Genomic DNA, 14,646 nt, shown 5'->3' with positions numbered 1-14,646 from the left:
GTCTCCATGGCGTCCCCATAGTGTCTCCATGGTGACCCCATAGTGTCTCAATGGTGTCCCTATAGTGTCCCCATGGTGACCCCATAGTGTCCCTATAGTGTCCCCATGGTGACCCCATGGTGACCCCATGGTGACCCCATAGTGTCCCTATAGTGTCCATGGTGATCCCATATTGTCCCCACATTGTCCCCATAGTGTCTCCATGGTATCCCCATGGTGTTTCTATAGTGTCCATATAGGGCCCCCATAGTGTCTCCATGGTGCTTCCATGGTGTCCCCATGGTGTCCTCAGTTTTTCCATGAAGACTGTGATGGTGACTGTGATTAATCCAAGGTAACACATTTCAACACTACACCGACTGGCGTCAGACTGCTGTTCTCCTCCTGTCCAGCAGGTGGCGGCGCGCCGCCTTCTGCCGCAAGAGGAGGTAGAAGAAGAGTCACAGCCCGGCTCACATCTGACCACTGAGATCGGACGGACCGGAACCCCCAGAGGTGAACCCGTCCGGAACCATCAGAGATAGACCCGTCCGGAGCCACTGCTAAGTCATCTGTGTGTGGAGCGCAGGAAGCTCCAGCTCTCTAGCTTCCTCACCTGCTGGTTTATATACATTCTGAACTGGTCTGCGTGTTTCTGGACTGGTTTATATACATTCTGAACTGGTTTGGGTGTTTCTGGACTGGTTTATATACATTCTGAACTGGTTAGCGTGTTTCTGGACTGGTTTATATACATTCTGAACTGGTTTGCGTGTTTCTGGACTGGTTTATATACATTCTGAACTGGTCTGCGTGCTTCTGGACTGGTTTATATACATTCTGAACTGGTTAGCGTGTTTCTGGACTGGTTTATATACATTCTGAACTGGTTTGGGTGCTTCTGGACTGGTTTATATACATTCTGAACTGGTTTGGGTGTTTCTGGACTGGTTTATATACATTCTGAACTGGTCTGCGTGTTTCTGGACTGGTTTATATACATTCTGAACTGGTTTGGGTGTTTCTGCACTGGTTTATATACATTCTGAACTGGTTTGGGTGTTTCTGGACTGGTTTATATACATTCTGAACTGGTCTGCGTGTTTCTGGACTGGTTTATATACATTCTGAACTGGTTTGGGTGTTTCTGGACTGGTTTATATACATTCTGAACTGGTCTGCGTGTTTCTGGACTGGTTTATATACATTCTGAACTGGTTTGGGTGTTTCTGGACTGGTTTATATACATTCTGAACTGGTTTGGGTGTTTCTGCACTGGTTTATATACATTCTGAACTGGTTTGGGTGTTTCTGGACTGGTTTATATACATTCTGAACTGGTTTGGGTGTTTCTGGACTGGTTTATATACATTCTGAACTGGTTTGGGTGTTTCTGGACTGGTTTATATACATTCTGAACTGGTTTGGGTGTTTCTGGACTGGTTTATATACATTCTGAACTGGTCTGCGTGTTTCTGCACTGGTTTATATACATTCTGAACTGGTATGCGTGTTTCTGGACTGGTTTATATACATTCTGAACTGGTTTGGGTGTTTCTGGACTGGTTTATATACATTCTGAACTGGTCTGCGTGTTTCTGGACTGGTTTATATACATTCTGAACTGGTCTGCGTGTTTCTGGACTGGTTTATATACATTCTGAACTGGTTTGGGTGTTTCTGGACTGGTTTATATACATTCTGAACTGGTTAGCGTGTTTCTGGACTGGTTTATATACATTCTGAACTGGTTTGCGTGTTTCTGGACTGGTTTATATACATTCTGAACTGGTCTGCGTGCTTCTGGACTGGTTTATATACATTCTGAACTGGTTAGCGTGTTTCTGGACTGGTTTATATACATTCTGAACTGGTTTGGGTGCTTCTGGACTGGTTTATATACATTCTGAACTGGTTTGGGTGTTTCTGGACTGGTTTATATACATTCTGAACTGGTCTGCGTGTTTCTGGACTGGTTTATATACATTCTGAACTGGTTTGGGTGTTTCTGCACTGGTTTATATACATTCTGAACTGGTTTGGGTGTTTCTGGACTGGTTTATATACATTCTGAACTGGTTTGGGTGTTTCTGGACTGGTTTATATACATTCTGAACTGGTTTGGGTGTTTCTGCACTGGTTTATATACATTCTGAACTGGTTTGGGTGTTTCTGGACTGGTTTATATACATTCTGAACTGGTTTGGGTGTTTCTGGACTGGTTTATATACATTCTGAACTGGTTTGGGTGTTTCTGGACTGGTTTATATACATTCTGAACTGGTTTGGGTGTTTCTGGACTGGTTTATATACATTCTGAACTGGTCTGCGTGTTTCTGCACTGGTTTATATACATTCTGAACTGGTATGCGTGTTTCTGGACTGGTTTATATACATTCTGAACTGGTTTGGGTGTTTCTGGACTGGTTTATATACATTCTGAACTGGTCTGCGTGTTTCTGGACTGGTTTATATACATTCTGAACTGGTCTGCGTGTTTCTGGACTGGTTTATATACATTCTGAACTGGTTTGGGTGTTTCTGGACTGGTTTATATACATTCTGAACTGGTTAGCGTGTTTCTGGACTGGTTTATATACATTCTGAACTGGTTTGCGTGTTTCTGGACTGGTTTATATACATTCTGAACTGGTCTGCGTGCTTCTGGACTGGTTTATATACATTCTGAACTGGTTAGCGTGTTTCTGGACTGGTTTATATACATTCTGAACTGGTTTGGGTGCTTCTGGACTGGTTTATATACATTCTGAACTGGTTTGGGTGTTTCTGGACTGGTTTATATACATTCTGAACTGGTCTGCGTGTTTCTGGACTGGTTTATATACATTCTGAACTGGTTTGGGTGTTTCTGCACTGGTTTATATACATTCTGAACTGGTTTGGGTGTTTCTGGACTGGTTTATATACATTCTGAACTGGTTTGGGTGTTTCTGGACTGGTTTATATACATTCTGAACTGGTTTGGGTGTTTCTGCACTGGTTTATATACATTCTGAACTGGTTTGGGTGTTTCTGGACTGGTTTATATACATTCTGAACTGGTTTGGGTGTTTCTGCACTGGTTTATATACATTCTGAACTGGTTTGGGTGTTTCTGGACTGGTTTATATACATTCTGAACTGGTTTGGGTGTTTCTGGACTGGTTTATATACATTCTGAACTGGTCTGCGTGTTTCTGGACTGGTTTATATACATTCTGAACTGGTTAGCGTGTTTCTGGACTGGTTTATATACATTCTGAACTGGTTTGGGTGTTTCTGCACTGGTTTATATACATTCTGAACTGGTTTGGGTGTTTCTGGACTGGTTTATATACATTCTGAACTGGTTTGGGTGTTTCTGGACTGGTTTATATACATTCTGAACTGGTTTGCGTGTTTCTGGACTGGTTTATATACATTCTGAACTGGTTTGGGTGTTTCTGGACTGGTTTATATACATTCTGAACTGGTTTGGGTGTTTCTGCACTGGTTTATATACATTCTGAACTGGTTTGGGTGTTTCTGGACTGGTTTATATACATTCTGAACTGGTTTGCGTGTTTCTGGACTGGTTTATATACATTCTGAACTGGTCTGCGTGTTTCTGGACTGGTTTATATACATTCTGAACTGGTTTGGGTGTTTCTGGACTGGTTTATATACATTCTGAACTGGTTTGGGTGTTTCTGGACTGGTTTATATACATTCTGTACTGGTTTGGGTGTTTCTGGACTGGTTTATATACATTCTGAACTGGTTAGCGTGTTTCTGGACTGGTTTATATACATTCTGAACTGGTCTGCGTGTTTCTGGACTGGTTTATATACATTCTGAACTGGTCTGCGTGTTTATATCATCTGGTGGAGGTTCTGTCTTCTGGTTCTGTTCTGAGAATTTTCTAATGATCCACAGCACCCCGACGACCAGTTTGGAAAAACTAAAGTTGTTTTGAGACAAGATCGAGATGAACCTTGAGCCAAGACAGTGTCTCCAGGTTTGGTACGTCTAAGTCCAGTATCCTGCCTGGTACCTCCTGGTCTTGTACGTCCAGGTACGGTACCTTCTAGGTCGGATATCCCCGGTTCTCGGTACCAGCAGGTCTTTAAGCTGCTGTATGTTTGGGTTTTATTTGTTCTTCTGGAAAGATGAGATTGGAAAAGTTATTTTTCCAGTTAATAAAGCTGACTTTGACTGGGACGATGGGAAGTCGGGTCCAGGACGGTGAGACCAGAAGCAGACCCGCTGCTGGTTTGGTGTGAAGATGACAGCTGGACCGACAGAGGAGATAAAGAAACAGTTTTCCATATCTGCACTTGCAGACCTTGCTTTCATGACACACCCACCAAACACACACACACACCAAACACACACACACACACTCTGTCAGCTGATACTGACTCTACTCTCTTCCTCTATTTCAGCCAATGAGAACTGTAGCGGTCCTGGGAGGAGGAATAGGGGGTCTTGCTGCATCTTACTACCTCTGCAAGAACCCCCAGGTTACCAAGGTAGCACACACACACACACACACGTATTCCCAGTAAAATATTGTAACTGGAAAAAATTTTTGGTGTGTGTTGAAGCCGGGTGAGTTTCCGTGGGGGGGTGTATGACGTGTATGACACACACACTGCTGCAGTCGGTTCAGTCATGTATGTTGTTCTGCATCACACGTTTCAGGCTGTTTGCGGCGAGAAGCTCTCGCTCCTTGTCCCACATGGATGGGGTCGGCGGGGATTTTACAGAAACCTCCGCTTTATGGCGGCGAGGTGAAGAAGAGACCAACAAGCTTTTGATTTTTCCGTTTTCACGTGAAAGGCAGTTTCTCGATGCCGGGCTCCAGGGTCCACACTGCGTTTGGTTCTTCTTTGTCGAAGCGTAAACGGGTCTGTGACGGAAACTCAACATCAATCAGGATAAAATGTTCATCTTCATGACTGGTCTCATCAGCAAAGCAGTTTTTATGAGGAATAACTGAAAATAGTCGTCTCCCCCCCCCCCACGGTGGGTTTCCAGTAAGCGCCATGCTGCAGGGAGACCTCCAGCCTTGGGGCCTCTGACAGGTCCAGTCCACCGGCCCGCTCTCTGACGAAAGGCCGTCTCTGATTGGTGGATAAAACAGTCCTTTCTGTCTGTCTGAACGAAGGTGGTTCTGCTGGAGTTCAGCAGTCGTTTTGGCGGTTGGGTCTGGTCCTCGAGGCGATCAGATGGGACGGTGTTTGAACTGGGGCCGAGGGGGATCCGACCCGCTGGGGCGGTGGGACGCAACACACTCAACATGGTGGGTCCCATCATAGCCATGAATTCCAAAGCGGGACTGGAGCTGAAGGTTCTGACCCGGAGATGTGGTGTGTTTGCAGGTGGAAGAGCTGGGTTTGGGGACGGAGATCCTGCCGGTCCCGTTCAGCCATGTTGCCTCTAAAAACAGATTTCTGTACGTGAAGGGAAAACTGCACCGGATGCCTTCAGGAATCAGGTAACAGCTGTCAGAAATCCAGGTTCATCCGCCACGTTGAACCCTAAAACCTCCACCAGACCCCCCAAGGTCTTCCTCTCCTCCAGCAGAGGTCATGTGACCCTCCAGCTGGTCATGTGACCCTCCAGCTGGTCTACGGAGGTTTTCCAGCATTTCTATCCATCCAGGAGGTTTACAATCCAGACACAACATGTAGTGTTTATTCAGAGACTCTAGATGGTAAATCCACCATTATTTATCACATCTTCATCACCATCACTACCATGTTGCTAAGAGACCTCTATCTTCACCTGGACATGATGATGAAGACACTTCCTGTCAGACTTTCCACCAATCAGAGAGCTTAAACTGACGGTAACGTCCAATCAGGAGCAGAGAAGAAGGGAAGTAATGGCTGCCTTGGGAAATGTTCCTGAAGTTTCCTCTCAACGCTGTTTGAGACATAAACTGCTTTTCTTGTCCTGACGATGATTTTATTGGAATATTCCAGACGGTTGTGGAGCAAACTCCTAGACGGATTCCCGACACGTCTGGCTGCAAAATGTCTTGTTTGGTTACGGGCTGACATGTCTTTCCAACCCTTCTGTCTGTCTCAGCGGACTTCTCCGAACGGTGCCGCCCTTCTCCCGCCCCCTCCTCTTCAGCATCGCCACGGAGATTCTGGTGAAGAAAGGGACAAACGATGACGAATCCATCCACTCGTTCGTTTCCAGGAGACTCGGGAAGGAGGTGAGAGGCGTGATGGACGGATGAGGAGAGGCGTGATGGACGGATGAGGAGAGGCGTGATGGACGGATGAGGAGAGGCGTGATGGACGGATGAGGAGAGGCGTGATGGACGGATGAGGAGAGGCGTGATGGACGGATGAAGAGAGGCGTGATGGACGGATGAGGAGAGGCGTGATGGACGGATGAGGAGAGGCGTGATGGACGGATGAAGAGAGGCGTGATGGACGGATGAAGAGAGGCGTGATGGACGGATGAGGAGAGGCGTGATGGACGGATGAGGAGAGGCGTGATGGACGGATGAGGAGAGGCGTGATGGACGGATGAGGAGAGGCGTGATGGACGGATGAAGAGAGGCGTGATGGACGGATGAGGAGAGGCGTGATGGACGGATGAAGAGAGGCGTGATGGACGGATGAGGAGAGGCGTGATGGACGGATGAGGAGAGGCGTGATGGACGGATGAAGAGAGGCGTGATGGACGGATGAGGAGAGGCGTGATGGACGGATGAGGAGAGGCGTGATGGACGGATGAAGAGAGGCGTGATGGACGGATGAAGAGAGGCGTGATGGACGGATGAAGAGAGGCGTGATGGACGGATGAGGAGAGGCGTGATGGACGGATGAAGAGAGGCGTGATGGACGGATGAGGAGAGGCGTGATGGACGGATGAGGAGAGGCGTGATGGACGGATGAGGAGAGGCGTGATGGACGGATGAAGAGAGGCGTGATGGACGGATGAAGAGAGGCGTGATGGACGGATGAGGAGAGGCGTGATGGACGGATGAGGAGAGGCGTGATGGACGGATGAGGAGAGGCGTGATGGACGGATGAGGAGAGGCGTGATGGACGGATGAGGAGAGGCGTGATGGACGGATGAAGAGAGGCGTGATGGACGGATGAAGAGAGGCGTGATGGACGGATGAAGAGAGGCGTGATGGACGGATGAGGAGAGGCGTGATGGACGGATGAGGAGAGGCGTGATGGACGGATGAAGAGAGGCGTGATGGACGGATGAAGAGAGGCGTGATGGACGGATGAGGAGAGGCGTGATGGACGGATGAAGAGAGGCGTGATGGACGGATGAAGAGAGGCGTGATGGACGGATGAAGAGAGGCGTGATGGACGGATGAGGAGAGGCGTGATGGACGGATGAGGAGAGGCGTGATGGACGGATGAGGAGAGGCGTGATGGACGGATGAAGAGAGGCGTGATGGACGGATGAGGAGAGGCGTGATGGACGGATGAAGAGAGGCGTGATGGACGGATGAAGAGAGGCGTGATGGACGGATGAAGAGAGGCGTGATGGACGGATGAAGAGAGGCGTGATGGACGGATGAGGAGAGGCGTGATGGACGGATGAGGAGAGGCGTGATGGACGGATAAGGAGAGGCGTGATGGACGGATGAGGAGAGGCGTGATGGACGGATGAGGAGAGGCGTGATGGACGGATGAAGAGAGGCGTGATGGACGGATGAGGAGAGGCGTGATGGACGGATGAGGAGAGGCGTGATGGACGGATGAGGAGAGGCGTGATGGACGGATGAGGAGAGGCGTGATGGACGGATGAGGAGAGGCGTGATGGACGGATGAAGAGAGGCGTGATGGACGGATGAGGAGAGGCGTGATGGACGGATGAGGAGAGGCGTGATGGACGGATGAGGAGAGGCGTGATGGACGGATGAGGAGAGGCGTGATGGACGGATGAGGAGAGGCGTGATGGACGGATGAGGAGAGGCGTGATGGACGGATGAGGAGAGGCGTGATGGACGGATGAGGAGAGGCGTGATGGACGGATGAAGAGAGGCGTGATGGACGGATGAGGAGAGGCGTGATGGACGGATGAAGAGAGGCGTGATGGACGGATGAGGAGAGGCGTGATGGACGGATGAGGAGAGGCGTGATGGACGGATGAAGAGAGGCGTGATGGACGGATGAAGAGAGGCGTGATGGACGGATGAAGAGAGGCGTGATGGACGGATGAGGAGAGGCGTGATGGACGGATGAAGAGAGGCGTGATGGACGGATGAGGAGAGGCGTGATGGACGGATGAGGAGAGGCGTGATGGACGGATGAGGAGAGGCGTGATGGACGGATGAGGAGAGGCGTGATGGACGGATGAGGAGAGGCGTGATGGACGGATGAGGACTAACTTCCCCCTGCGGTCCAGCTGGCGGACATCGCCGTGGACAGTCTGTGCCGTGGCGTGTTTGCAGGCGACTGCAGGAAGCTGAGCGTGCGCTCCTGTTTTCCTTCCCTCTACAACGCCGAGCAGCACAGAGGATCGCTGACGCTGGGAATGCTGCTTGGATCAGGTACTATAGTTACTTTGGTCCACATGTGTCCTGCTGTGTATATCTGGACGTCTGGACATCTGGACGTCAGCAGCCTGCTTGTTGTGTCCACAGGTCCAACGCCGACCGTCTCTGCCGGACCGTTGGCTCAGAGGTCCATCAAAGAGTCGTGGGCCCAGTGGTCCCTGAAGAGGGGGATGGAATCGCTCCCAGAATCCCTCAGCGACTTCCTCCAGCGGAGCGGGAAGGTTGAGCTTCACAGAGACGCTGCAGTGAGGCAGATTAACCCTTCAGCTGCTGGTTGGACGGTCAGTAATCTGATTACTGCTCCAGCATTCCACCCCTGGTCTGCATCCAGTGTTGTAGCGTCCACATCTGTCTCCAGGTCCAGTTGGAGGATGGAGTCGTGTCTGCTGATCACATCATCTCGGCTCTTCCTGCAAAAGGTCAGACTGGTGGTCATGGAAACCTTCTGGTCAGACTGGTTGTCATGGAAACCTTCTGGTCAGACTGGTTGTCATGGAAACCTTCTGGTCAGACTTGTTGTCATGGAAACCTTCTGGTCACCTGACATTCACCACTGAATCTAGAAAGAAAACGACTTCACCGTCTCATAAACACAGTCTGAAGACCTGTCCTCTGTCCTGTCAGCCTTGTCCTCTGTCCTGCCGTCCTGCTGTCGGCCCCTCGTCCAGCAGCTCCAGGACATCTCTGCTGTCACCGTCGCCGTTGTAAACCTGGAATACGAAGGCGGCATCCTGCCCGTGACCGTAAGACAAACGCATGTTTTCACCTGCGGGTTTAAGAAGTTCCAAGTGTTTCCGATGCTTGGATAACTTTAATGAGACATTTCCTGTGGGAGAAATCAACATTCCTCCGACCCGAGTCCTTTAATCCAAGTCCTCCGACCCGAGTCCTTTAATCCTAGTCCTCCGACCCGAGTCCTTTAATCCAAGTCCTCCGACCCGAGTCCTTTAATCCAAGTCCTCCGACCCGAGTCCTTTAATCCAAGTCCTCCGACCCGAGTCCTCTAATCCAAGTCCTCCGACCCCAGTCCTCTAATCCAAGTCTTCCGACTCGTCCTCTAATCCAAGTCTTCCGACCCGAGTCCTCTAATCCTAGTCCTCCGACCCGAGTCCTTGAATCCAAGTCTTCCGACCCGAGTCCTCTAATCCAAGTGTTCCGACCCGAGTCCTCTAATCCTAGTCCTCCGACCCGAGTCCTTTATACCTAGTCCTCCGACCCGAGTCCTCTAATCCAAGTCCTCCGACCCCAGTCCTCTAATCCGACTCCTCCGACCCCAGTCCTCTAATCCGACTCCTCCGACCCCAGTCCTCTAATCCGACTCCTCCGACCCCAGTCCTCTAATCCTTGTCCTCCGACCCGAGTCCTTTATTCCTAGTACTCCGACCCGAGTCCTCTAATCCAAGTCCTCCGACCCCAGTCCTCTAATCCGACTCCTCCGACCCCAGTCCTCTAATCCGACTCCTCCGACCCCAGTCCTCTAATCCGACTCCTCCGACCCCAGTCCTCCGACCCGAGTCCTTTAATCCTAGTCCTCCGATCCGAGTCCTTTAATCCTAGTCCTCCAACCCGAGTCCTCTAATCCGACTCCTCCGACCCCAGTCCGCTACTCCTAGTCCTCCGACCCCAGTCCTCTAATCCAAGTCCTCCGACCCCAGTCCTCTATTCCTAGTACTCCGACCCGAGTACTTTAATCCTAGTCCTCCGACCCGAGTCCTTTAATCCTAGTCCTCCGACCCGAGTCCTTTAATCCAAGTCCTCCGACCCGAGTCCTTTAATCCAAGTCCTCCGACCCGAGTCCTTTAATCCAAGTCCTCCGACCCGAGTCCTCTAATCCAAGTCCTCCGACCCCAGTCCTCTAATCCAAGTCTTCCGACTCGTCCTCTAATCCAAGTCTTCCGACCCGAGTCCTCTAATCCTAGTCCTCCGACCCGAGTCCTCGAATCCAAGTCTTCCGACCCGAGTCCTCTAATCCAAGTGTTCCGACCCGAGTCCTCTAATCCTAGTCCTCCGACCCGAGTCCTTTATACCTAGTCCTCCGACCCGAGTCCTCTAATCCAAGTCCTCCGACCCCAGTCCTCTAATCCGACTCCTCCGACCCCAGTCCTCTAATCCGACTCCTCCGACCCCAGTCCTCTAATCCGACTCCTCCGACCCCAGTCCTCTAATCCTTGTCCTCCGACCCGAGTCCTTTATTCCTAGTACTCCGACCCGAGTCCTCTAATCCAAGTCCTCCGACCCCAGTCCTCTAATCCGACTCCTCCGACCCCAGTCCTCTAATCCGACTCCTCCGACCCCAGTCCTCTAATCCGACTCCTCCGACCCCAGTCCTCCGACCCGAGTCCTTTAATCCTAGTCCTCCGACCCGAGTCCTTTAATCCTAGTCCTCCAACCCCAGTCCTCTAATCCGACTCCTCCGACCCCAGTCCGCTACTCCTAGTCCTCCGACCCCAGTCCTCTAATCCAAGTCCTCCGACCCCAGTCCTCTAATCCAAGTCCTCCGACCCCAGTCCTTTATTCCTAGTACTCCGACCCGAGTCCTTTAATCCTAGTCCTCCGACCCGAGTCCTTTAATCCTAGTCCTCCGACCCGAGTCCTTTAATCCTAGTCCTCCGACCCGAGTCCTTTAATCCTAGTCCTCCGACCCCAGTCCTTTAATCCTAGTCCTCCGACCCCAGTCCTTTAATCCTAGTCCTCCGACCCCAGTCCTTTAATCCTAGTCCTCCGACCCCAGTCCTTTAATCCTAGTCCTCCGACCCGAGTCCTTTAATCCAAGTCCTCCGACCCGAGTCCTCTAATCCAACTCCTCCGACCCCAGTCCTCTAATCCAAGTCCTCCGACCCCAGTCCTCTAATCCAAGTCCTCCGACCCCAGTCCTTTGATCCTAGTCCTCCGACCCGAGTCCTTTGATCCATGTCCTCCGACCCGAGTCCTTTGATCCATGTCCTCCGACCCGAGTCCTTTAATCCTAGTCCTCCGACCCGAGTCCTTTAATCCAAGTCTTCCGACCCGAGTCCTTTAATCCAAGTCTTCCGACCCGAGTCCTTTAATCCAAGTCTTCCGACCCGAGTCCTTTAATCCAAGTCTTCCGACTCGAGTCCTTTAATCCAAGTCTTCCGACCCGAGTCCTTTAATCCAAGTCTTCCGACCCGAGTCCTTTAATCCAAGTCTTCCGACCCGAGTCCTTTAATCCAAGTCTTCCGACCCGAGTCCTTTAATCCAAGTCTTCCGACCCGAGTCCTTTAATCCAAGTCTTCCGACCCGAGTCCTTTAATCCAAGTCTTCCGACCCGAGTCCTTTAATCCAAGTCTTCCGACCCGAGTCCTTTAATCCAAGTCTTCCGACCCGAGTCCGCTACTCCTAGTCCTCCGACCCAGTCCTCTTATCCAAGTCCTCGGACCCCAGTCCTTTATTCCTAGTCCTCCGACCCCAGTCCTCTAATCCGACTTCTCCGACCCGAGTCCATTAATCCTAGTCCTCCGACCCGAGTCCTTTAATCCTAGTCCTCCGACCCGAGTCCACTACTCCTAGTCCTTCGACCCCAGTCCTCTAATCCAAGTCCTCCGACCCCAGTCCTTTATTCCTAGTCCTCCGACCCCAGTCCTCTAATCCGACTTCTCCGACCCGAGTCCATTAATCCAAGTCCTCCGACCCGAGTCTCTTAATCCAACTCCACCGACCCGAGTCCTTTAATCCTAGTCCTCCGACCCGAGTCCCTTAATCCAACTCCCCCGACCCGAGTCCTTTAATCCTAGTCCTCCGACTCGAGTCCTTTAATCCTAGTCCTCCGACCAGAGTGATTTAATTCTAGTCCTCCGACCCGAGTCCTTTAATCCTAGTCCTCCGACCCGAGTCCTTTAATCCTAGTCCTCCGACCCGAGTCCTTTAATCCTAGTCCTCCGACCCGAGTCCTTTAATTCTAGGCCTCCGACCCGAGTCCTTTAATTCTAGTCCTCCGACAGGAGTCCTTTAATTCTAGTCCTCCGACAGGAGTCCTTTAATTCTAGTCCTCCGACAGGAGTCCTTTAATCCTAGTCCTCCGACCCGAGTCCTTTAATCCTAGTCCTCCGACCCGAGTCCTTTAATCCTAGTCCTCCGACCCGAGTCCTTTAATCCTAGTCCTCCGACCCGAGTCCTTTAATCCTAGTCCTCCGACCCGAGTCCTTTAATCCTAGTCCTCTGACCCGAGTCCTTAAATCCAAGTCCTCCGACCCGAGTCCTCTAATCCTAGTCCTCCGACCCCAGTCCGCTACTCCTAGTCCTCCGACCCCAGTCCTCTAATCCAAGTCCTCCGACCCCAGTCCTTTATTCCTAGTCCTCCGATCCCAGTCCTCTAATCCGACTTCTCCGACCCGAGTCCATTAATCCAAGTCCTCCGACCCGAGTCTCTTAATCCAACTCCACCGACCCGAGTCCTTTAATCCTAGTCCTCCGACCCGAGTCCTTTAATCCTAGTCCTCTGACCCGAGTCCTTTAATCCTAGTCCTCTGACCCGAGTCCTTTAATCCAAGTCCTCCGACCCGAGTCCTTTAATCCTAGTCCTCCGACCCGAGTCCTTTAATCCTAGTCCTCCGACCCGAGTCCTTTAATCCTAGTCCTCCGACCCGAGTCCTTTAATCCTTGTCCTCCGACCCTAGTCCTTTAATCCTAGTCCTCCGACCCTAGTCCTTTAATCCTAGTCCTCCGACCCGAGTCCTTTCATCCACATCCACTTACCCGAGTCCTTTCATCCACATCCACTTACCCGAGTCCTTAAATCCAAGTCCTCCGACCCCATTCCTCTAATCCTAGTCCTCCGACCCGAGTCCTTTCATCCTAGTCCTCCGACCCGAGTCCTTTCATCCTAGTCCTCCGACCCGAGTCCTTTCATCCTAGTCCTCCGACCCGAGTCCTTTCATCCTAGTCCTCCGACCCGAGTCCTTAAATCCAAGTCCTCCGACCCCACCCTCTAATCCAAGTCCTCCGACCCGAGTCCTCTACTCCTAGTCCTCCGACCCCAGTCCTCTAATCCAAGTCCTCCGACCCCAGTCCTTTATTCCTAGTCCTCCGACCCCAGCCCTCTAATCCGACTTCTCCGACCCGAGTCCATTAATCCAAGTCCTCCGACCCGAGTCCCTTAATCCAAGTCCTCCGACCCGAGTCCTCTAATCCAAGTCCTCCGACCCGAGTCCTCTAATCCAAGTCCTCCGACCCGAGTCCTCTAATCCAAGTCCTCCGACCCCAGTCCTCTAATCCAAGTCCTCCGACCCCAGTCCTCTAATCCAAGTCCTCCGACCCCAGTCCTCTAATCCAAGTCCTCCGACCCCAGTCCTCTAATCCAAGTCCTCCGACCCCAGTCCTCTAATCCTAGTCCTCCGACCCGAGTCCTCTAATCCTAGTCCTCCGACTCGAGTCCTTTCATCCAAATCCACTGACCCGAGTCCTTTAATCCTCGTCCTACGACCAGAGTCCTTTAATCCTCGTCCTACGACCAGAGTCCTTTAATCCTCGTCCTCCGACCAGAGTCCTTTATTCCTAGTCCTCCGACCCGAGTCCTTTATTCCTAGTCCTCCGACCCCAGTCCTTTATTCCTAGTCCTCCGACCCGAGTCCTTTATTCCTAGTTCTCCGACCCCAGTCCTCTAATCCAAGTCCTCCGACCCCAGTCCTTTAATCCAAGTCCTCCGACCCCAGTCCTTTAATCCAAGTCCTCCGACCCCAGTCCTTTAATCCAAGTCCTCCGACCCCAGTCCTTTAATCCAAGTCCTCCGACCCCAGTCCTTTAATCCAAGTCCTCCCAGTCCTTTAATCCAAGTCCTCCGACCCCAGTCCCTTAATCGTCGTCCTCCGACCCCAGTCCCTTAATCGTCGTCCTCCGACCCCAGTCCCTTAATCGTCGTCCTCCGACCCCAGTCCCTTAATCGTCGTCCTCCGACCCCAGTCCCTTAATCGTCGTCCTCCGACCCCAGTCCCTTAATCGTAGTCCTCCGACCCCAGTCCCTTAATCGTAGTCCTCCGACCCCAGTCCCTTAATCGTAGTCCTCCGACCCCAGTCCCTTAATCGTAGGCCTCCGACCCCAGTTCCCTTAATCGTAGGCCTCCGACCCCAGTCCCTTAATCGTAGTCCTCCGACCCCAGTCCCTTAATCGTAGTCCTCCGACCCCAGTC

The 14,646-nt window shown here is 51.4% G+C and overlaps 1 protein-coding gene across 4 annotated transcripts in view; it reads left to right on the top strand.

Moving 5' to 3' along the window:
• Positions 1–421: 421 nt before the first annotated feature.
• Positions 422–14,646, top strand: part of ppox (protoporphyrinogen oxidase) — a gene marked incomplete at its 3' end in the record, with an annotated part of 58,280 nt that continues 44,055 nt past the window's right edge. The window contains exons 1-9 of one of the 4 annotated variants that reach the window (XM_079240196.1): positions 422–495; positions 4,404–4,490; positions 5,129–5,263; positions 5,343–5,458; positions 6,055–6,187; positions 8,353–8,497; positions 8,591–8,784; positions 8,862–8,922; positions 9,128–9,246. In XM_079240196.1, the coding sequence (XP_079096322.1) occupies positions 4,407–4,490; positions 5,129–5,263; positions 5,343–5,458; positions 6,055–6,187; positions 8,353–8,497; positions 8,591–8,784; positions 8,862–8,922; positions 9,128–9,246 (987 nt within the window). In that variant the 5' untranslated portion in view covers positions 422–495; positions 4,404–4,406. Of the gene's footprint in view, positions 496–515; positions 623–3,674; positions 3,982–4,403; positions 4,491–5,128; positions 5,264–5,342; positions 5,459–6,054; positions 6,188–8,352; positions 8,498–8,590; positions 8,785–8,861; positions 8,923–9,127; positions 9,247–14,646 lie in introns of those variants that run through there. The other 3 variants (XM_079240197.1, XM_079240198.1, XM_079240195.1) reach the window with 3 other exon arrangements.

This window comes from Telmatherina bonti, assembly GCF_933228915.1.
Source record: "Telmatherina bonti genome assembly, chromosome: 5".
NCBI lineage: Eukaryota > Metazoa > Chordata > Actinopteri > Atheriniformes > Telmatherinidae > Telmatherina > Telmatherina bonti.
Note: the sequence above shows the minus strand (reverse complement) of the source record. Positions and strands in the feature narration are given on the sequence as shown.